General features: G+C 39.4%; 1 protein-coding gene across 5 annotated transcripts in view; it reads right to left on the bottom strand.

Moving 5' to 3' along the window:
* The window catches only part of LOC149314862 (uncharacterized), a 330,650-nt gene that overhangs the window by 197,904 nt on the left and 109,368 nt on the right, over window positions 1–23,378 (bottom strand). For all 5 annotated transcript variants that reach the window (XM_089522021.1, XM_089522019.1, XM_089522020.1 and 2 more), the window contains 2 exons: window positions 9,101–9,195; window positions 5,903–5,990 (listed from right to left, as the gene is read on the bottom strand). In XM_089522021.1, the coding sequence (XP_089378147.1) occupies window positions 5,903–5,990; window positions 9,101–9,195 (183 nt within the window). The remainder of the gene's footprint in view (window positions 1–5,902; window positions 5,991–9,100; window positions 9,196–23,378) is intronic.

Raw genomic sequence — 23,378 nt, 5'->3', positions numbered from 1 at the left:
GACAGAAAATAAATTAATCTGAAGATTGTAATGTCTTTTGCTATGATTCCATCATAGTACAAAACAAACTATTTTCCTCCTTAACTCTACAAGACATTAAGTGTATATACCAAAATCTAGACCACAATTCCATAAATGCAAGCTCTTTAAGAATGTGACAGCTTTGTCTACAATGAATTTGAAATATGATTTGCTATAAAACTGCTTGAAACTGCGGGGCTTTAACAAAATCTTAAACATCTACATAAGAAGGAGGAAAGAGCTTCTGAATAGATAAAAGTAAAATCTTGATTCTTATATAAAATGTTATGCATTTTAATATGATTTTTTGCCTGATTTATGTAAAGCTTTGTGTTTTTCATTTTCCCTGGCTTGTCACGTTGTAGTGATATATGGAGCATTTTAGCATCAAGTTTGCCATGAGCAATAAAGTCAGTGCCCCTAAGAAATATTAATATATTTCCACTTTTTCTTTCCTCTCTAAGAGTGTTCTTATTCAGCTTATTCAGTTTCACTTCACATAGTCGGCTGGCATAATTTTCAGTCTCACAGTAATATTTTAAGGCTTTGCATTATTAAAAAAAGGATCCCTGTCAAACAAGGTATGTACTAAAACACCAGAATTCAGCATGGGGAACACGATGCTACAAAAAAGAGAAATCTCAACAAAGGAACAATTTTTAACCTGAATAATTATGTCTCTTTTTGATAAATTTATAGCACGTGTTTGCTAAATAAGTATGCTGCAGCATATGTGTACATATTCTCTGTAAGCTGTTGATTTAAAATGAATTGCAAACAATTGGCTTAGTCATCATTGAAAGAATAAAACAAAACTAGAAAGAATTTAGCATAATGTAAGATTTGACACAAGAAGTTTTTGATACAAAAAGCACTAACAGCAAAGGGAAGGTTCAGAAACATCAATTCCATGTTCTAAAGTGCCTCCTGATATTGTTTCTTCCTTTACCCCAGCAGACTCTTTAACACACAATGTCTCTTATTTAGAATTCTTTAGGAGGGGTGATATTTGGAGAAGAGGTAATAATGGATGGAAAGAGTTAATAGTTCCCTATCCTTCTGCTGCTCAATTCTGACATCTCCTCCCCAGCAGACCTTAAAATATCATTACATATATTTGAATGAAATTTATATTTGGTATTTGAGGCCCGATACAGACTGCCAGAAAGCGGCGTGATTTTAGGGCTTGGGATTGCAGAGCCACCACATGCTCCCTAGCCCTACCGTGTGGAGGCTGCGGCACCATCATGGTGTGGCCCCATCCACATGGGGGCTGCCATGATGACGCAAGCATGGCACAGCGTCTAAATCTCATGGTGCGAGTGCGCCATTGGCATACTCATGATGCCTGCCACACAGACTAAAAAGAACCTGAGTCCTGATGGAGGCCGCAGTGTTTGGTTGGTGCAGCCTCTGTCAGAAGTAAAAACGGGCAGCTTTTGAGCCCCTATTTCTCTTGGGGAGCCAGCACAATATAGTGGTTGGGTACTGGACTAAGGGTCCAAACAGACGGGCCAAAATAAAGCTGCTTTGGGTCACTTTGGAGGTATGTTGTTTAAATAACACACACATCTTAAGAGGCCAGAAGCTGCACCAAAGCTGCGCTCCAGTCCTTAGGACTGGAGCATGTCTTTGGTGCGGCTTCTGACCTTTTAGGACGCATGCATCATTTAAACAGCATACCTCCAAAGTGACCTGAAGCAACTTTATTTTGGCCTGTCTGTTCGGGCCCTAAGACTCCAGCAGGTCAAGCTTTAAATACCACTTGACCATGCAAATGCATTGGTTAACCTTGGACAAGTCACACTTTCTCAGTTTAAAAAGAATATATTAAGAAACTTCCTCTGAATAAATCTTGCCAAGAAACCCTATGACTGGGCTGCACTGCCATAAGCCAGAGTCAACCTGAAAGCAAATAACAACAACAAACCCAAATTCCTTAACTCCTGAAGGTACTACCGTTTCTATAAAACTCTTGGCTTTCTTCCAGTTCTTTTTACAGAACAGAAAGCTTCCCTTGCTGCCAACATTAAATGGGGTCAGTTGTATTATTCAATATTACAGTTACATTCTGCTCTTCTGCCAATAACAGTCTCCTGAGCTTGCATTAAGGATCCCTAAACAGATTGTATCAGAGCACTGTATCACTCTGTAAGTAAATTACTTGTCTTCCAACCAAAATATTAGCAACACACCATGTCCCTTGTGAAATATATATACTTAGCTTCTGTGTACTCTAAATCTTTGCTGTATAATCCTAAATTAATTGATCCAGAACCTGTGCATCTGAGTTACAAAGCATTTTCATCTTGTTATCAATCACAATGAATTCTCCTAAACAAATTTAAAGAGACCTCAATACTATTTCTACTATTATTATTTTTTCTTTGTTTCTACAGTGTACTCCACTCATGTAATGGAAAACTGAAAAGGGTGTGTCAAGGTGATAATGTGCCACTGCCAAAAGCTCTTAAAACCGTTTCTCTTTTCCTCTGTATGCCACCGCTGCCACCAATTTTTCTCGGTGAGACTCACCCACCCAAACCACTTCTCTCAGATGGCAGCACAATGGACTTTTTATCCTACTCCTGCCACCAAATATCTGATAGAGACATTCAAACTCAGGACTCTCTTGTGTGTCTCCTGCACTATAACTCTCTCTTGATTCCAGATCTCTTGGTTACAGATTTTTCTTCAGCTTGGCATCAACTATTCTCTGATAGCCACACACCCACTGTCTAGTGTGTCCCAAACCTAAAAGACTTTTCTCAATGTCGGTAGCATTTTTAATGTGTTTTTAAAATCACTCCAGACAGCTGCTTGTTGAAACAAAGCAATAGATTTGTTTACAACTCAGGCTGAATACAGTATCTCTTTTAGTGGATGGTGTTCACACTGGATACGGTGGTTAAATACTGTACTTTATTCGTTACACAGTTTGACAGTTCCTTTAACTTGTCTTTGTAATTGTTTCCTTATAACTTTATATCCTTTCACTGTTACTTCCCTAGTCATCCTAGTTAAACTCTCACACTTGTTTCATTGCCACTCAAGCACTTATAGTTATTTCCACAGCCTTTCTCTGGCTGTAATTCCTCAGGATTTTTCTGGACACTGTTTACCATGGACTCTTCTAATCTTTAACCTGGGTACTCAAAACCCCTATCCAACTGATGGCACAGTGGTTAAATGCCTGTACTGTAGCCACTCACTCACAAACCACAAGGCTGTGAGTTCAATACCTGCCATGCCAGGGGCTCAGGGTTGACTTGGCTTTGCATCCTTCCGAAGTCACTAAAATGAGCAGCCAGATTGTTGGGGGCAATTAGCTTACACTTTGTAAATTGCTTAGGGAGTGCTTAAGTGCACTGATAAGCAGTATATAAATGTACTTGCTATTGCTGTATCTCAGCCAACTTGGCTGTTAAAACCCCTTGGGGTCTAATAAACCTCTAACTCAGAGCTCAGTCCCTATCTATGTCACACATGGTCCTCTCTTCCTATTTATACTTGCTCCTGGGAGTAGCCCCTACCTTTTTGGCTTCGCTCCCATTGGCTATTGCTAGGCTCACTCTGATTGGATGTTGCCAATCTTCCAATAGCCTTTTCTCCACAAGGTGTGTGTGTGTGTGTATTGGGGTGACCTGTAAGTGTTAAAATAACAACCAATTTTTATTACAACTACCCAGTTTCACTTACAGGTGTAAGTGCCCTGAATCACTTCTAACCTGGCTACACAAATGCTTCACAGCCATTATTAAATCACTGTTAGATGAATATTATTACAGACTATCATTTCAGCCCTGGAACACTAGTAAGGAAAGGCCACTTTGGGGCTGCTCAATAGAACTACTACTTTGCCACTTTATCAATATCGTATTGGTAGCACTTATATTTACTTAGCTCAGAAGTGGCTACTAAGTATCTTAGCATTTTATGTTGAAGAACTACACAAACAGAACATTCATTCATTACAAACATTCACCTCTCCAGAGTCAGCTAAACTCAAATTTGTTGCCAGCTACACAGTCCATATCGTAAACAAGTGAAGCATTTTTTAAAAGCACACATAACTTTTCAATAGATTGTGTTGGGGAATAAGAAAAAACATTCAACATTTCCTGATGTCCAAAGCCATGCTTGAATGCACATGAGTGTCCTTTACCCACGTAAAGGCTGTAGTCATGTTCAGGAAATCATCCTCTTAAATTCTGAAAGAATACGCATTGCTGCAAGTAAACCCTGATCACATTACTGACACTTAGGGTCGCTGTGACTGCTGACACTCATGCATTTTCAACACAACAGAAGCAATTCCAACCACATGAACCAAAGTCCTCAATATGGGGGGAAATTCTGATTGGATTTTCCTTCATATGGAGAACTTTCATGCACACATTGGTACAAGTGCAGAGTCCTGACATACTCTGAACATCCTTGTAGTTTGAGGCTGTAGGTGTAGCCACATATCAGGGACAGAAGATAGGGAAACTGAAGCAGCAGCAGCTCCTTGCAGCAAAACATAAAGACCTGTATAGATCTCGGAAAACCTGATAAAACTGTTCTATACGAACATGCGTTGTAATGTGTTCTAGCTTAAATGTTTATCTATGAATATACATGGTGACACGGTTAGTCTTTGCAGCCTGATTCTCCTCCTGCATGATTTCAATATTTAGGGCAGTTGTGACAGCCATTTCAATGTTGTGAATTTTGTAGTCAGATTGAGATTTCCAATAATCATTCATTTAGTCTTCATGCTAAATTACTGTACCGTGTACTTTGGTAGACCACTTTTGATTACTCTTCAGAAGCTTCAGAAGGAACAGAAACAAAAACGGCAATAAACTGTTAAGATGTTATATGATGAGCATTAATTGTCTTTTCACATCTGGCCTAAGCGTAGGTTTGTACCAATTACTGCCACATCATCTTGGGCCTAACATACTTCAGTTATCACTATGAAGCATTGTCATCTGTTAGGTGATACAGAAATTTTCACTTAAATTTACCATATATACATAAAAGCTGTACTGCAAAAGCACCATAGAGAAATTCTGGGTAACTACCCAACTTATTTACTTGTGTAAAAACGTTTTTTACATAAGATATAAAAATGTAAGAACATTTTAATTTGAAATTCAAAAGCATCTTAAAATGAAAACAAGATAACATAAATCCAGTTACTAAAAGTAGTATGATGTGAAAATGATAAGGAACAACAAATTAATTCACTTAAAACAATCAATTTAAAGCAGTTCACTGAAAACCAAAGTCAAGTGACAGTACTGAACAAATGTGCCTGGGCAAACAAAGTTGCCTTAAAGTTTCCTCCATCAACAACAACACAAAATACAACTTTCCATGGAAACACTCCACACTGGAAGTCCATCTTTCTATCATCCCATATACTGGGTGGCACAACACAGAAGGCCTTTCCTTCTACTTCAACCAAAAAAACTCAATTGGCCATGGAACAATAATGAGGATCTCCTCCTCAGAGTGTTAATACTGTATATGGAAGAAAGTGGTTTCCCGTATGCTATGATCTTAAGCGGTTTGGAGCTCACAAGTAACTCCCTGAACTTGTTCAGCAGCTAATTGCTGCTAATGCTCATATATTCTTCTAGAAGTTGTAAGCATTGTCACTGAAATGTTGCAAGAACTTCACGTTTGCTTGAGGCGGCAAACATTTAGGTTGGTAAAGAGAAGGTTTTATTATTACAGTACAATCTTTATTTGCCATTTCTGTCATACCTTAAACTGGGTATTTTTCTGTAGAGGACTGGTGTTTAAAAAGTTCATTGTTACTCATCCTGACACTTTGTAATGACACAGATTATAACACATAAATATATGAAAATTGTACTGTTGTACTTGCCTTATCTTCTAAATGCAATTTTAATAGACGAAGGTAAGCCACAGGTGCAAATGCATCTGCTGAATGCACAACCACTTCTGATGAATCCCTATAAAATCATAAACATTTATATTAAAAAACACCTCAACAATTAGGACATTCGACTTCAAATTAGAACATTTGATTTTTAAAACCATCAGTTGTCAAAAAAAGAGTGCAGGATTGATAAAATCAATTTTGTTTGATAATGTTCCAGTTCATAACACACTTACACATTCTAAACCTGTAAAAACTACCAGCTAAAATCTATCTTGCAGTGATACCTTTAGAGGGCCAACCAAAAGGTATAAAACATATCACACTAGCTTTCATTTTAAGTTTCACAGGTTAGCCGAGCCACCAAATACCTTCTTTCTTCAGCCACGTTTTAGCCAAAATGATAATAAGAACAACAGAACCAACAGAGAGGTAGCTAACTATGAACCTGTATAAACTGGCATGAAAAGCCAGCTTCTAGCCAGTTTGGGGACATGGCATACACACTATGCATGCTCCCATGGTGCCAGGAAGGCGGCTTCAAGCCGCCCGGCAGGGTATAAAACAGCTGGCTTCCAGGCGCTCCAGTGGTGTGGTGTTTAGACATCACACGCCACTGGAGCACCATAAAGCAATGGTGGAGCAGGAAAAGCCAGATTTTAGCCAGCACAAAAAGGAGCAGCATTTTGCTGCTCTTTTTGGGGCCAGCAAAAAGGCAGATTGGGGCCACAGTGTGCGGTTGCCATGCCCTCAATCCAGCTTTCTCAGGGGCAGCTTTAAACCACCCTTTGCAGCAGTCTGTTCTGCCCCTAAATTTCAGGTGAGATGCACTCCCATAGCCCATCTCTCAGGCCTCTCAGGAGTCACACTTGAACCCAGTACAAAATGGATCTAGACAACCAATATCATCCGAACCTTGACATACTGTTGTGAAACTACCCTAGGTTGCTGTAAATGAAAAGATTCAGATTTATCAAGTTTTAGAATGATCAATCTTGTCTTTAGGATGCAACAATACTTATTTTTCTTTTTTCATTCTTCTATCTCTTCTATCTTACTACAGCATTTTATAGGTATTTGTACTGGAAGTGGTTTTTATATGTTGAGATTTTTAAAGTTAAAATAACAAATTTAACTTTAGAAATTTCATCAAAAATACACTCCCGAAATAAACAATAAAACAAATCAGTCTGGGCATGGCTGCTAACTCTTGAGCATTAACTCTAGCCTAATTCAACACTGTGTTGACAGTTGTGATGGAACTTTCTTCCTTTCACCTCCCCCTACAGAAATATGTGTCACCCATAAAACTGGAACATAAAATTTCCCAGCCTTCCAAAGCCAGTTTTGTGGGTACAGACAGGGATGCAGTGAGGAAGAGACATTATCCCCTCCCAGGTTCACTGTATTTCACTTATCTACCAGCAGAAGTCAACAAGTGAATCCTAATCCATACACTGAATTAATAAATATTTTAATAAACAAATATCCATGGCATCCCAAAATATTTATTATTATTTGTAATAAGAACTTTCATATTATTCTTCAGTTATATTGCCAAGGCTGTTTAAGACAATAAAATCATTAATATGTAAATGCAAATCAATATATAAGCAGCTATGTAAGCACAAAATCATAAAACGAACACAAGCATCATCAGGATTAAAAATGCAACAAAGGTGTCTGATAGCCTCACCAGAGAAAGCCAACTGGTGACATACTAATGTGTATCACTTGGTTGTCAACTGTCTTGAATAGTTGAATAGACTCTTGAACAATGGATAAGAGTCTATCAATTAAGCTATCACAACATTGTTTACTTAAAGCCTTCATGGAAGCCCAGAATAAACAAGAGGATTGTTAATTTAGGACAATTTTCGCCCCAAACATGAGTCTCCCAGATGTTTTGGATTTCAGTTCCCAGAATACCTGACGGTTGGCTGGGACTCCTAAAAGGTGAAATCCAGCAACATCTAGAGAACGCATTTTTCGAACAGATTGCTTTAGGGAAAAATTATATTGAGACAGAACTAAAGTGAAACTGAAACTAAATAGCTTTTGGCTGAGTCAATGTGCAAACAGGGAACATCTAGCTCACACTTTTAATCACTATGTGGTAACAGATTTCCACAATATTCTGAAGTACGTTCTACCTAAGTTGTAAACATCAACAGCTTTTCTAGTATGCCACAGCTCACACCTGGCCCTGCTATTTTATACTATTAGACAGATACAACCCTTAAGGATACATTCATCTGGCACAGATTCAACCCAGATCAGTTCTGTGTTTGTTGAAAGGATAGCTTTTATGTCTGAAAAATTCCAAATAATGTGGTTCTCAAACAGTGTTGCCCACGTATAGCCAACTGGGATACTCCTGAGTAAGTCTTTTGAATTATGTAATGGAATTACCATATTTATTCTGATTACTGGTCTGAAAGTGGTATGGAGCAGACACTGATACTGTTTTATTAGACAATCTGTAAACTCAGATGAAAGAGGAATAATAGCAGTCAAAATATCTCCTTTAATACATTCAGGCTAAGTTATTTACCATAACTGTACTGACAAATCTACATAGGGATAAAGAAATTTCCCACACCTCTACACATACATTTTAAGAATTTATGGCAAGGAAATAACCTACTCAGTGCAAATTGAACTGATTCAAAACATTAACATTCAAAAACATCCTTTAGTAATTCAAGCAAAATGTTTAGCATTATCATCCTAAGTTGTTAATGTTAAAATGGGAGGGGGATGTGAAGGAAAAGAGAGAGAGAGAGAAAGAGAGAGAGAGAGAAGGAAAACAGAGTTAATGGAACCCACAGGCTACTGATGTGGCAGTTTATCAAATGTAGCTGTAATGAAAGATAAATATTACAGGCAATTCGCACTTCATGAAAGGATAAAAGTGTCAGTGTGTAGGTACCAGTTTTACTGCAGGCCATAATCAGCAAGTAAACGAAAGTGCAAATGTCTAAAAAGTTTATAGCTTTCTATGAAGGCCTCGTCTTGTCAGGCATTGATTTAGGTTAGTAGAGGACTTTGCCAGTGTTAAACAAAGTGAGTGTTTGTGAACTTAGAGGACATGTTCTGCTGCTGCCACCAACAGAAGTGGCCTCAAGCTAAATGTTAATATGTTCCCAGTGCTAAAATTTAAAGGAAAGGAAAAGCACATACAAAACTATTTTCTTCTTAAACAGAGGGCAGTCCAATGTGAATGTTTCATATTCTCCACCTTCTCCACAGATATGGACTCCATACTTCTTAGAAAGCTGAAAAATGGACAAAAGGTATTAGGGACAAAATGGATAAAAAGGTATAATGTCTAGTATTCAGGCTTACCCTACAATTGTAATAATATCTTATTTTTTGTATAAACTAAGCATATGCAACTTTACTCAGTTGTCAGTCCTACTGTGTTCAATCAGCCTGCTTCCTAGGTAAGTGTGTGTAGGATAACAGCCTACTATATGCTAGCAGGTCTCTAGATCCTTCACCTACGTCTATGGGCAAAACCAAGTTGAGAGGAGTAGGACTGGGAGATCTGGAGGGTCTATATAACCATATTTCCTCAGAAGGCCAATAAGAAATTGTGTTTTTTGTTTATTGCAAATCATAGCTTAAAGTACTGCTGGGCTTGTCTTAACCCTGGACAGATTACATAAATCAGCTGATCATTCACTGTATCTACACAAATATAGGTAAACCAGTTTATACGCATTTCATAAGTCAGTTTGCACAAGTTAGCGTTTGTTTAACCAAATACTCTGTTACCTTTCTGTGCACCTATGTTTCAATGTGGCTATCTGCAGCTATTGGAATAAATGTATTTTCTCTCTTTGATTTTACAACTGCTTTTCTGACAGCTGCTTTTCTTTATGCTCTGTTACCGGTGCCACCACAATGTTCTTTAGTGTTAGTATATATGATATTAGCTTTGTTCTTGATAGCTCCCTCAATCCCATACAATCAGCCATGTTAGGGCGAAACCAAGATTAAAATCTGTTTCCAGCCCATACAGCAGCATTACTTCAACCACACAATAAAAACTTCCAAATAAGAGGACTCCAGAAAGTATGAAACAATATGAGCTTTCACCTACTGTAGTTTTAATAGAAATCACATGTAAAGGACAGAGGAAACAAGCCAGCATGAATCTTTTACTGTCGCTCTCATTTGTTTATTGCATTTGTATTTGTAGCATTATGTTATATTTGTATTCCTATTTGTTTAATTTATATTTATTCCTTCTACTTTGAGCTGCTCAAAATATGGTCTGTTCATCAACTGAAAAGCCTATAGCAATATGGCTAATACATTTCTATACTGCTTATCAGTGTATTTATGCACTCCCTAAACAGTATACAATATGTAAGCTAATTGCCCCCAACAAGCTGGATACTTATTTTAGGGACCTACGGAAGGATGCAAGGATGAGTGGACCCTGGCTGGGATCAAACTCAAAACCTTGTGGCTGTGAATGGCTGCAGTACCAGCATTTAACTACCATGCCACCAGAGCTCCTTCGATTTTGGCTCTTATGGCTTTTTCAGGGGGCTATAAAAATCATGAAAGGAAAATATATAAATGAATGACATTGAATTCACAGACTACATGAACAACAACAACAACAAACAAACAAACAAACAAACATTTTGTAGTACTTTTACTATTTGCGATCCAGGTTGAGTCTCCCTTATCCAAAATGCTTAGAAGTATTTTGGATTTTAGATTTTTTTTATTTTTATTTTTTTGGATTTTAGAATATTTGCATATGAGATAACTTAAAAATGAGCTCCTCTAAAAATAAAATTATTTATGTTTTGTGTACACCTTATACACATAGCCAGAAGATAATTTTGTACACAGTATTTTAATAATTTTGTGAATAAAACAAAACCTGTGTATACTGAACCATCAGAAAGTGAATCTGTCACTATCTCGGCCACTCATGTGGACAATTTTGGATTTGGAAGTATTTCAGAATTCAGAATTCTAGACAAAGGAGATTCAATGTCTAGCAGTTCTTTGTCATTTAGATGTCATTTAGTCATTTAGATGTAATTTAAAGGATGCCACCATTCTAGATAGTTATCTGTCAATCTCTAAGACTCCGTTTTTAAACAAGGTTCTGGAGCATGTGCTGGCTGCCCAACTCCAAGTGTTTCTGGGATGGATTAACCAAGGGCCTGTTACAGACAGGCCAAAATAAAGCTGCTTCGAGTCACTTTGGAGGTATGGTATTTCAATGATGCATGTGTCCTAAGAGTCCAAAAGCCGGACCAAAGCCACACTCCAGTTCTTAGGAGTGGAATGCAGCTTTGATGCGGCTTTTGGACTCTTAGGACGCATGCATCATTGAAATACCATACCTCCAAAGTGACTCGAAGCAGCTTTATTTTGGCCTGTCTGTAACAGGCCAAGGAATCTGTTTGGGTCCTAAACCAGTGCCTGTATTAATGGACTGGATGAGGTTGAACAAACTGAAACTTAATCCAGTTGAGACAAAGTTAGTCAGTGAAATGGCGCATCAGGAAATAGGGATTCAATCTCTGCTGAATGGCCTTACATTCACCCTGAAGATGAGGGTCTGCAGCTTGACTGTGCTCCTGGATTTAACTCTTGAGTCTGGAAAGCCAAGTTTCTGTGGTGCTCATCAGTGCACCTGCACAGTTACAGCTTGTACACTAGCTGTGTCCATACCACATGCCTTAGTTAGATCCTGGTTAGATTATTACAGCATGGTTTATATGGGGCTGCCTCTGAACAGCACTTCGAAATTTCAGCTGGTCCAAAGAGTCCATCTGTTTGTCCCACCACCCTTATAAGTACATCTGCTGAGAACATGGGAGAGGGCTTTCTCAAGGGCCGTTCTCAGGCCTTGGAACTCCCTTGTCAGAGAGATTAAGACTAGACCCTCACTATTTTCTTTCTGCAAACAAACAGCTTTTTCTGTTTGGACAACATTTGGTGAGTAGACTATATAAGGTCTGTTTCATCTAAACAATGTCTTGAGTCTTGCTAATTGTTGTGCTGGTGTGAGTGTGTCTCTGTGTTTAACAGTGCATGTTTTAAAGTGGTTTAAATATTTTTATTGTTTGATCTTTTTAACTTTTGTATTTTGTGAGTATTTCACCTGTTTTTTTAAATTTGTTATAAGCCACTTTGAATCCCGAACTGGGGAAAAGGAGGGACAGAAATAGCAACAATAACAACATCAGAATGAGACCTCTCAAGAAGTGTTTAGGAGAATACTTCTTCAATAAAAGCAAAAGCAAGCAGGTGGTCCCTTGGTGGCCCACCTCTTGAAACATCATTTAGTAACAGATCTCAGATTTTAGCAACAGATAAGGTGAACAGTACTGATGAAAGGATTCTAGTTCATTTCCTCCAAGGAGGAAGGGGCTGGTTTTCCATGTGCGTTTGGTGAGATCTAACCTTATACTTTGAATTATTGCATTCTGGGAGTCACTGCTGGGAGGAGTCTCAACTTTAAATTCTACAGAAGGCTAGCAGAGCCATTCTAGTTCATTTCCTCCAAGGATTAAGGGGCTGGTTTTCTTTTCCATGTGCTTTTGGTGAGATCTAACCTTATACTTTGAATTATTGCATTCTGGGAGTCACCGCTGGGAGGAGTCTCAACTTTAAATTCTACAGAAGGCTAGCAGAGGCGTGCGCCTAACGGCGGGCGAATTTTTAATTTTTCTATATAATCAGGGAGGGTTTGGAGAATAGAGGAGAAGCTGACCTAAAAACATTGTTGGAGGGGGGCTCTTTAGTTTTTCTTTTCCTTTTTTTCCTTAAGGGGCTGTAGGGACTTTTCCTCAGAGGAAGCAAGTCAGAGACTTTCCTCTGGAAGGACCTAGTAGCCAGGAGCTCTACATAACTATAGGCCCAGTGACTTGAACTCAGTGCCAGAATTTGGGGACAAAGGCCAAGTTTAGTAGGGGAAGCCCACAGTCTTATTTCAGTGTCTCCTTTAGACTTCTCAATATGGACACTGAAGGCCCTGTTGCAGTCACCTGCAACACCTGTGGGATGTTTGTCTTCTTGCCTAGGGATATGGGGAACTTCACCTGCACTAAGTGCAAGTTGGTAGCCCTCTTAGAAGAGAAGGTACAGCAGCTGGAGGCCCAGGTCACTACACTTCAGCATCATAGGGAGGAAGAGGTTCTCCTGACCAGAACGGACCAGATGGTCCTGGACAGGAAACACACAGAGGAAGTTGCTGGGGAGGAGGAGGTCACTTCACACACAACAGAAGTAGATAGTTGGAGGAAGGTCACACACAGAAGAAGCGAAACCAGGTAACATTCTGTAAGCTTACAGCTACAGAATCGATTTCAATCTCTCTCTGCTATCAGGGATGATGAGGAACAGCAGCAGGAACAGACCTCAGGGACAGAGCAGGGGACCCAGAGAGCTCCACCAAAGGGAACAGCCGCTGCTAAGCCTTGGAGGAGGCGAGTGATGGTCATGGGGGACTCTTTGCTGAGAGGCACTGAAGCAGTGGTTTGTGGACCTGATAAGATGTCTCGGGAGGTGTGCTGCCTCCCTGGGGCAAAGATCCGTGATGTGACAGAGAGGCTGACAAGACTTGTCAAGCCTACTGACCATTACCCCTTTCTTTTGGTTCATGTAGGAACCAATGATACTGCAAGGCACAGCCTTCAGAATATCATAAGGGATTATGAGGCTTTAGGTAGGAAGTTGAAAGAGGTGGATGCACAGGTTGCCATCTCCTCTCTTCTCCCAGTCGAAGGGCATGGGCCAGGAAGGGAGAAGAAAATAGCGGATGTAAACAACTGGCTCCATAGATGGTGCCACAAAGAACAATTTGGATTCTTGGATCATGAGCTGCGGTTCTATGAGGAGGGACTTCTGGCAAGGGATGGGTTGCATCTCACACCAGTTGGCAAAAACATTTTTGCCAATAGCCTCAAGAATTTGATCAGGAGGGCTTTAAACTGAATTATTTGGGGGACGGAGACAGTATTCTGGAAGGCAAAAGGGCTGGAGAAGATAGTCAAACTGACAGAGAGGGAACAAGGCAAACAGTGCAAGGACCCAACAGTGGGAGGAAAAAGAACTTGCACAGGCAGCAAGTAAAGGGAACACATGGTCTTAGATGCCTCTACACTAATGCACAGAGCATGGGAAATAAGCAAGATGAACTTCAACTCCTAGCACAACAAAGTAAATATGATATAATAGGCATCACTGAAACCTGGTGGGATGAGTCTCATAATTGGAATGTAGAAATAGAGGGGTATAACCTTTTTAAGAGAAATAGGCCAAACAGGAAAGGAGGAGGAATAGCACTATATGTCAGAGATATTTACACCAGTGAAGAGATCCAGAACATCCATCATGGAAGCCAGGTGGAGAGCATTTGGATAAAAATTAAAGGGCAGGGAAACAACAAGGATGTTATTGTGGGAGTCTACTACAGACTCCCAAGTCAGACTGAGGAATTGGATGATGTCTTTCAAGAACAGATGACCACACATTCAGAAAGGAGAGATGTAGTAGTGATGGGCGACTTCAACTACCCAGATATTTGCTGGAAGGCAAACTCAGCCAAATCCTCAAGGTCTAGTAAATTCCTCACTTGCCTCGAAGACAATTTCATTGTCCAAAAGGTGGAAGAGGCAACAAGGGGTTCAACTATTCTAGATCTGATCCTAACCAACAAGAATGACTTGGTTAACGGGGTGCAAGTGGTGGGATCCTTAGGTGGAAGTGACCATGTTCTCCTGGAGTTTGTTATACAATGGAAAGGAGAAGCCAGGCAGAGTCAGACACGCATTCTAGACTTTAGGAAAGCTGATTTTAGTAAACTTAAAGAAATACTGGGTCAACAATAGTAAAAGAGAAGGGAGCTCAAGATGGATGGAAGTTTCTTAAAAGGGAGATTCTGAAGGCACAATTTCAAACAGTTCCAATGAGGAAGAAAAATGGGAGATGTCTCAAGAAACCAGGATGGATGACTAAAGAACTTTCAACTGAGCTAAGATTAAAAAGGGGCATGTATAAGAAATGGAAAAATGGGGAAATCACCAAAGAGGAATTCAAACAAATAGCAAGCCTGTGTAGGGGTAAAGTCAGAAAAGCCAAAGCACAGAATGAACTCAGGCTTGCTAGAGAGGTTAAGAACAACAAAAGGGGCTTTTTTGGATATGTCCGTAGCAAAAGGAAGAAGAAGGAAACGGTAGGGCCACTGCGTGCAGAAGATGGCAAAATGCTAACAGAGGACAGAGAAAAGGCAGAATTACTCAACACTTTCTTTGCCTCAGTCTTCTCAGAAAAGGCAAAGGGAACTCAACCTGACGATAATGGAGCAGAGGACAGAAAAGAGGAATTTCAGCACAGAATAAGTAAAGAGATAGTACAGGAATACCTGTTCAACCTAAACGAATATAAGTCTCCAGGACCAGATGAACTACATCCAAGGGTATTAAAAGAACTGGCAAATGTAATATCAGAGCCATTGGCAATAATCTTTGAGAAGTCCTGGAGAACAGGAGAAGTGCCAGCAGACTGGAGGAGGGCAAACGTTGTCCCCATCTTCAAAAAAGGGAAAAAAGAGGATCCCAACAATTATCGTCCAGTTAGTCTGACATCGATACCAGGAAAGATTCTAGAGCAGATAATTAAACAAAAAGTCTGTGAACATCTAGAAAGCAATTCCATAATCACAAAAAGTCAACACGGGTTTCAGAGAAAGAAATCATTCCAGACAAACCTGATCTCTTTTTTTGATAAAATTACCAACTTGTTAGATGAAGGGAATGCTGTGGATGTAGTATATCTTGACTTCAGTAAGGCCTTTGACAAAGTTCCCCATGATATTCTTGCAAACAAGCTTGTAAAATGTGGGCTAGACAAAGTAACTAGAATCATAGAATCATAGAATCGTAGAGTTGGAAGAGACCACTAGGGCCATCCAGTCCAACCCCCTGCCATGCAGGAAATCCAAATCAAAGCATCCCTGACAGATGGCCATCCAGCCTCTGTTTAAAGACCTCCAAGGAAGGAGACTCTATCACCTTCCGAGGAAGTGCATTCCACTGTCGAACAGCCCTTACTGTCAGGAAGTTCCTCCTAATGTTCAGGTGGAACCTCTTTTCCTGTAGCTTGCATCCATTGTTCCGGGTCCTGTTCTCTGGAGCAGCAGAAAACAAGCTTGCTCCCTCCTCAATATGACATCCTTTCAAATATTTAAACAGGGCTATCATATCACCTCTTAATCTTCTTTTCTCCAGGCTAAACATCCCCAGCTCCCTAAGTCGTTCCTCATAGGGCATGGTTTCCAGACCCTTCACCATTTTTGTCGCCCTCCTTTGGACACGCTCCAGTTTCTCAATGTCCTTTCTGAATTGTGGCGCCCAGAACTGGACACAATATTCTAGGTGGGGCCTGACCAAAGCAGAATACAGTGGCACTATTACTTCTCTTGATCTTGACACTATACTTCTATTGATGCAGCCTAAAATAGCATTGGCCTTTTTAGCTGCCGCATCACACTGTTCACTCATGTTCAACTTGTGGTCTACTTGGACTGTTACATGGATTTGTAATTGGTTGACTGGCCGAAGCCAAAGAGTGCTCAACAATGGCTCCTTTTCATCCTGGAAAGAAGTGACCAGTGGGGTCCCACAGGGCTCTGTCCTGGGCCCAGTGCTATTCAACATCTTTATCAATGACTTGGAGGACAAAATTGGGGGCATACTTATCAAATTAGGGGGAATAGCTAATACCCTAGAGGACAGGATCAAAATTCAAAATGACCTGAACAGACTAGAAAACTGGACCATAGCTAACAAAATGAAATTCAACACAGAGAAATGTAAGGTACTGAACTTAGGGTGGAAAAACGAAAAGCACAGATATAGGATGGAGGACACCTGGCTGAATGAAACTACGTGTGAAAGGGATCTAGGAGTCCAAGTACACCACAAGTTGAACATGAGTCAACAGTGCGATGCGGCAGCTAACAAGGCCAATGCGATTTTAGGCTGCATCAATAGAAGTATAGTGTCTAGATCAAGGGAAGTCATAGTGCCACTATATTCTGCTCTGGTCAGGCCCCACCTGGAATATTGTGTCCAGTTCTGGGCACCACAATTCAAAAAGGACATTGAGAAACTGGAGCGTGTCCAAAGGAGGGCGACTAAAATGGTGAAAGGTCTGGAAACCATGCCCTACGAGGAACGACTTAGGGAGCTGGGGATGTTTAGCCTGGAGAAGAGAAGATTAAGAGGTGATATGATAGCCCTGTTCAAATATTTGAAGGGATGTCATATTGAGGAGGGAGCAAGCTTGTTTTCTGCTACTCCAGAGACTAGGACCCGAAGCAATGGATGCAAATTGCAGGAAAAGAGATTCCACCTCAACATTAGGAGGAACTTCCTGACTGTAAGGGCTGTTCGACAGTGGAACAAACTCCCTCGGAGTGGAGTCTCCTTCCTTGGAGGTCTTCAAGCAGAGGCTGGATGGCCATCTGTCGGGGATGCTTTGATTGTGATTTTCTGCATGGCAGGGGGTTGGACTGGATGGCCCCTGTGGTCTCTTCCAACTCTATGATTCTATGATTCTATGATTCTATTCTATGATTTTGATAATAAAGGAAGTAGGATATATTATAAAATTATTTAAATTTATTTATTTATTTAAAGTATTTCTGTATTGCCTTCCAGCCTGCTGGAAGTTAAGTTTCAAGTAGTGACAGGAAGTCAAGGAGTATTCTTTCAATCAAATATACAACGGGGGGGGGGGGGGGGATAGCTCATTTTGACACAGTCCCCCACAAGTGTGGTACATCTTGAATCTCCCTTATCCAAAAGGCTTGGGACCAGGAGTGTTTTGGATTTTGGTTTCATCCCCCCGCCCCGATTTTGGAAAATCTGCATATACATCATGATATATCATGGAGATGGGACCAAGTCTAAACACAAAATTCATTTATGATTCATATACACATTATACACATAACCTGAAGATAATTTTATACATAGTATTATATATAATTTTGTGTATGAAGCAGTTTGTGTATATTGAATCATCAGAAAGCAAAGGTGTCACTACCTCAGCCACCTATGAAAAAGTATGGGTTTTGGAATATTTTGGATTTCAGAATTCCAAGTAAGAGAGACTCAACCTGTATGAGTCAAAGACAGTGGTTGAATGGCACTACACAAGTAGCAGTACACCATGGCATTTGAATGCAAGAACAAGGGCATTTGCACTTAATATCCTTATTGGAAATCCAATCACATTTTAAAATCTATCAGCCTGACTGCATTGGAATATTCAAGAAGGCTCTTTTCCTTTCATTCTTCTTCAACCTTTTACTTTAGGAAAATATATATAGTTCAAATGAAGATGTTATCTGTCATAGAATTAAATCATGTCTGTTTACCCATTTTGGATGGTAAATTGAAATCTTTTTTTCAAATAAAGATCAAATTATCTTTACCAGGCCTATGTTATCAGCCATTTTCGTTTTAATGAGAGAATATCTCTTTGTCTAAAAATAACCAAATATTCATTTAATCAAGCTTTCACTTCCAAAGCTCACACTGCTGACATAAAAGATAGCTGCACCTGTCAGAAACTGCTGTAAGGTTCTTGTAGGACAAATCCATCAAGAATAATTAATGCTGATGCAATAAGAATGGACAACTTACAAAACAGTTAGTCAAAACAGCTTATTCTTCTTCCTGCCAAAAACTACTGCTGAAAAGCTGTTTGAAACAGAGATCCTGCCAGGTATAAGCAGCCACAAAATGCACCTATATTTGGAATAGTGGAATATATGTCTGTTCTTCCTCACTAATATCCCCATTAAAATAACTGTTTATATGTTTTCTAAAGCTGTTTGTTCTAATACTGTCGCTTGGTGCCACAAATCTTTCCTGGACACAGAGATCAAAAACTTCAGAGTTCCCAGCAGTGTCCTTTCTGGTCTTCAGAAATAGACCAGCTTCCTGTATAAGTGAGTGTTTATTCATATTTTGCTTTTCAACTGTTGCATGTACACCCATATCATAACATGGACATATTTTTGGAACTTAATTTAAGTTTTTTTTCTTTTTTTTATGAGCACATATAATTCAACACAACATAAACACAACAGTTACTATTACACGTATACCATTTGTTACTTCATTTTCTACTGCCCTTAGGTAGATTTTTTCTTCTTCACATTTATACTCAAAGGCTCAACTCTTTCAAGCTCTTAGGTAAGGGCATGTACTTATCAAAGATTTTACAGGCACATGCAGCCTTTTCTCCATTTGTTCTGAGAGCACTTGTTTTTTTCCTTTTTAGTCCTAAAGAGTCTTTAGTTTTTCCCATTTCTTTTTAAATTGTTGAGTCATTTTCTTATTAATGATCATCATTAATTCGTCCATTAATGCAAGTTCATTTAGTTTGATTTTCCATTCTTCAAATTTGGGGTATATCTTTTTCCTTCCAATGTTTGGCATAGCTTATTTGTGCCGCCGTAATCATATATAATAATACACTTGTTTCTTCTTGGTTCAGTTGGTCTTTTAAATCATCCGTTATGTTTAGTAGAAATAGTTCTGGACTCATTCTGATCTCTTTTTGGGTTATATCAGATGTCTGAAGTTGGAGGAAGGCATCCTAGCATCACTCTTTTGCAGGGACCTGTCAATCCTCAGTGGCACATATGCGCACACGCAACCACACATAGAGGCTTGCCCTTTTTCACATTTGCTTTTACTAATTTTTCTTGCACCCCCTCTTGAGCAACTATTGAACCACCTGGAATCGTATGCCACTGTTACAGAACATGGGCGAAGTATAATCATCTATATGCATAGTTACGCATTAATTGTGCTACCCAACTCTTGTGCTGAATGCCAATGTTGCACAAATTAACCAAGGCATCAAAATGTGCAACTGATCACACAACCAAATGTGCATGTGCTCCTACATACAATATACATCTATGCACAATGACACTCCATGTGCAACTCCTAATTCTGTAATTTTGAAATGAATGTGCCCACTGCATTAGACAAAAATATCCAACTGCTTCTACAGGGGAACTTAAGCATGTGGAAGTCACCAAGATTCAGGACCTTGAACCATTTTCATTGTTGTTTCTCTCTTGTATCATCTAAACCCAACAAGCCCTATTTGAAACTAGCAGATTTCAAATGATGGGTTATTCAGCTGGCCTATTTCAGAGAAACCTCAGTAAAGATTAACCACATATTAGTGTCTGGATCCCACACTCATCTATGCTTAGTTTTTTAAAAAGAAAATATATTTGATCTTCTTTTCAAAGTCACTGTGGAATAAACAGGAACAGTACACAAAAAGATTGTGCCTGCACAAGCAACTGTGGTTCAGCATGATCTGTAGGACAAACAGACAAACATAGCTATCCTAGGCAATAGAAATTAGCTGAATCTGCACTGCAGAAATAATGCAGTTTGACACCATTTAACTGCCATGGTTCTAAGCTATGGATTTCTGGGATCTGCAGTTTTGTGAGATATTTAGCCTTTCCAGTCAGAGAGCCCTGGTGCCACAACAAACTATAAATCCCAGGATTCCACAGAATGGAACAATGGCAGTTAAAGCAGTGTCTAACTGCATTATTTCTACAGAGCTGATTCAGATGGTGTGTTGGAACTATATTAGTAGCAACTTCCTTTTTTTGTATGCAATATATCATTTCTAGCACAATTCTCTTGGATTAAAACAGCACAAATAAATAAACAGACAAACCAAAGGAATATGCAGTATTTACAATTATCTGGGCTGGAGTTTCTTTATTAAATAACACTCGGATAGATTTGTAAAAAGATCTTCAATTAGTGCCTCTGTCTAGGATATTTTCTGACCTCAATTAGAATAGTAATGTACACTGGGCCCTTGGTATCTACTGTGGTTTGGTTTTAGGACCTCCCATGAATATCTAAATCTGTGGGTGCTCAAGTCATGTTAAATATAATGACATAGCAAAATGGTGTTCCTTATATGAAAAAGCAAATTCAAGATTTGCTTTTTGCAATTTTGTATCTTTTTGGAATATTTTCAACCAGTGGATGGTTGGATGTGTGGATAAAAAAAATCCGTGCACATGGAGGGGAAACTGTATGCCATAATTTTACATGTTCACAGGAGTGTTTGTGGGTATTCCATAATATCCAAACACCCAGAGTTAGAATACATGTAATCATATTAGTTGGAATATTCATTTTGGCTAGTTATCAGTCTTCATCCTCCACCTCCCCCCCCCCCCCCCCAAAGTGTAACTAACATAATTGCAATTGATATGTTGGGGACAGTTTTGGTTGAAGTTGTTCTTTCTCATGGGAAAATAATTGTACATGTATATGGCAGATGGCTGAAACTCAGGGACACAGTGTAATGTTTTTCAGGTGCCAATACTGTAAAATGCGTAAAGTGAACTATATGTCTAGTTCCATGTGAATTCTGTAACAAAACATGACTCTGGCTGACTAAAATGTCCTGTCTGCCATGAGGGTTAAAGGAGAGATTAGGCTTTAGGACAACTACAAATATGCCTATTTTGGAATAACAGCAATTCCAAAACTGGCCCATTCCCTTCTGATCTCTTTATCTCACATTCACTCTCTTTCTCACACATATACACAAACACCCCCAACAGAAATCAAAGAAAATATTTTTAGAACTATATCCTCAACTTTCTTTGCAGCTGTTGTTTATGCTTCAGTTTCACTAAGTTATAAAAGCAAGCTAAATATCTAGTAAAATATTTATGTATGCTGACATTTACAGAAAAACACAAAGCCACTACTGACAAAAAAAGAGTACATACGGAACAACTTTCTTCCACACTACCCTATGCAATATGTTCAGTGCTACTATTATTCAACCAGGACAAAATCTGTAATAAACTATATACAGTTGGCCCTCCGTATCCACAGATTCAACCTCTGCAGCATCCAGAGAATCAGCCATCAATGGCCTGAAAATACCCACCACCTTAATTCTAAAAAGCAAACCTTCATGTCATTTTATACCATTTTACTATGACACTGTATATAATGGGACTTGAGCATCCACTGTTTTGGTATCTGTGGGGGATCCTGGAACCAAACACTTGTGGACACCTAAAGCCCACTGTAATTTGAAAAAAAGAAAAAGTAATTTCATCTCTTCTAGCACCTTCAGTTGGCAAAAAATATGCAGCTTTACAGTCTCACAAGGATTTCTGTTTACTTCTTATTTTTCTCCTACCATTTGATCAATTGCTTATCCTTCACATGTGGGTTACTTTCAAGTATTCAGAGGAACACTAGGTGAACAGCCACCAACTATGCATGAAGAACACCAATCTATGCATTGAACAAGGATTTGCACATCTGTTGCAGCACTTCTGACATGCTGCAAGAAATACTCACTTCTAGATAGGAGATAATTTCAGGCACAATGTTACCACAGGATAACCTGTGGAAATTGCATACAATTTGTAAGTCTGTGTGTGGTCTGTGATTCGACCAAACACAACATGTTGTTCCCTTTAGGGCAAAAAATGTGCACTATAGATCTTTCATCCCATCTGTCATCCTAAAAACATGGCATCGTTCTCATAGTTCAGGTCATGTAAGCACATACTGCATCTATTACCAGTACATTCTTTTATTACAGATCTTAAGGGTTGGCATTACCAGAGAAGCTACACTCACTGGATTCCATTCTGCCTCTTCAACCAATACGCCAAAGGGAGGATGTGTAATTTCCAATTCACCTCTTGTGCCTCATTTTACAACTTACTTGTGTATTGTATCAGTTAGAGAAAGCATTAGAAGTTAGACTCAGCATTTCATCTGTTTATTTCTTATCTGCAGTTCTATGCCTCCTACCTGCTTGTTGTTGTTGTGTGCCTTCAAGTCATTTCTGACCTTATGTAGACCTTAAGGGTTTTCTTGGCAAGTTTCTTCAAAGGGGGTTTGCCACTGCAATTGTCTGAGGCTGAGAGACTGTGACTTGCCCAAGGTCATCCAGCAGGTTTACATGGTAAAGCCAGGATTTGAACCCTGGTCTCTGGAGTCATAGTCCAACTCTCAAACCACTACATCACACTGGCTCTCGGCATGCTCACTGTACCACTTTTATTTTTATTTGTCAATAAGCCTAAGCTTTACTTAGTTAAACTTTAGGTCCTGATCTGTGAGATCTTCTCTACATATTCATAAATGCATCTCCTGAGCAACATTACAAGAAGAGAGTACACCAGCTCTCTAAAGGAAGATGACTGAGACTGGGAACTGGTGCTTGTAACTTGGGGGCTGTACATATAGCCCCAAAGGGGTGACTTCCAGCCACCCCTTTCCTAGCCGGATTGGGACCACAGCAACTTCACGCCATGGCCCTGATCCAGCTTTTCCAAGGCCATGGAAAGGGTGTGATAGCTGTGGTGGTGTGG

The sequence above is a fragment of the Sceloporus occidentalis genome, unplaced genomic scaffold, assembly GCF_023333645.1.
Source record: "Sceloporus occidentalis isolate IW3139 unplaced genomic scaffold, rSceOcc1.0.p SCAF_4, whole genome shotgun sequence".
Classification (NCBI taxonomy): domain Eukaryota; kingdom Metazoa; phylum Chordata; class Lepidosauria; order Squamata; family Phrynosomatidae; genus Sceloporus; species Sceloporus occidentalis.
Note: the sequence above shows the minus strand (reverse complement) of the source record. Positions and strands in the feature narration are given on the sequence as shown.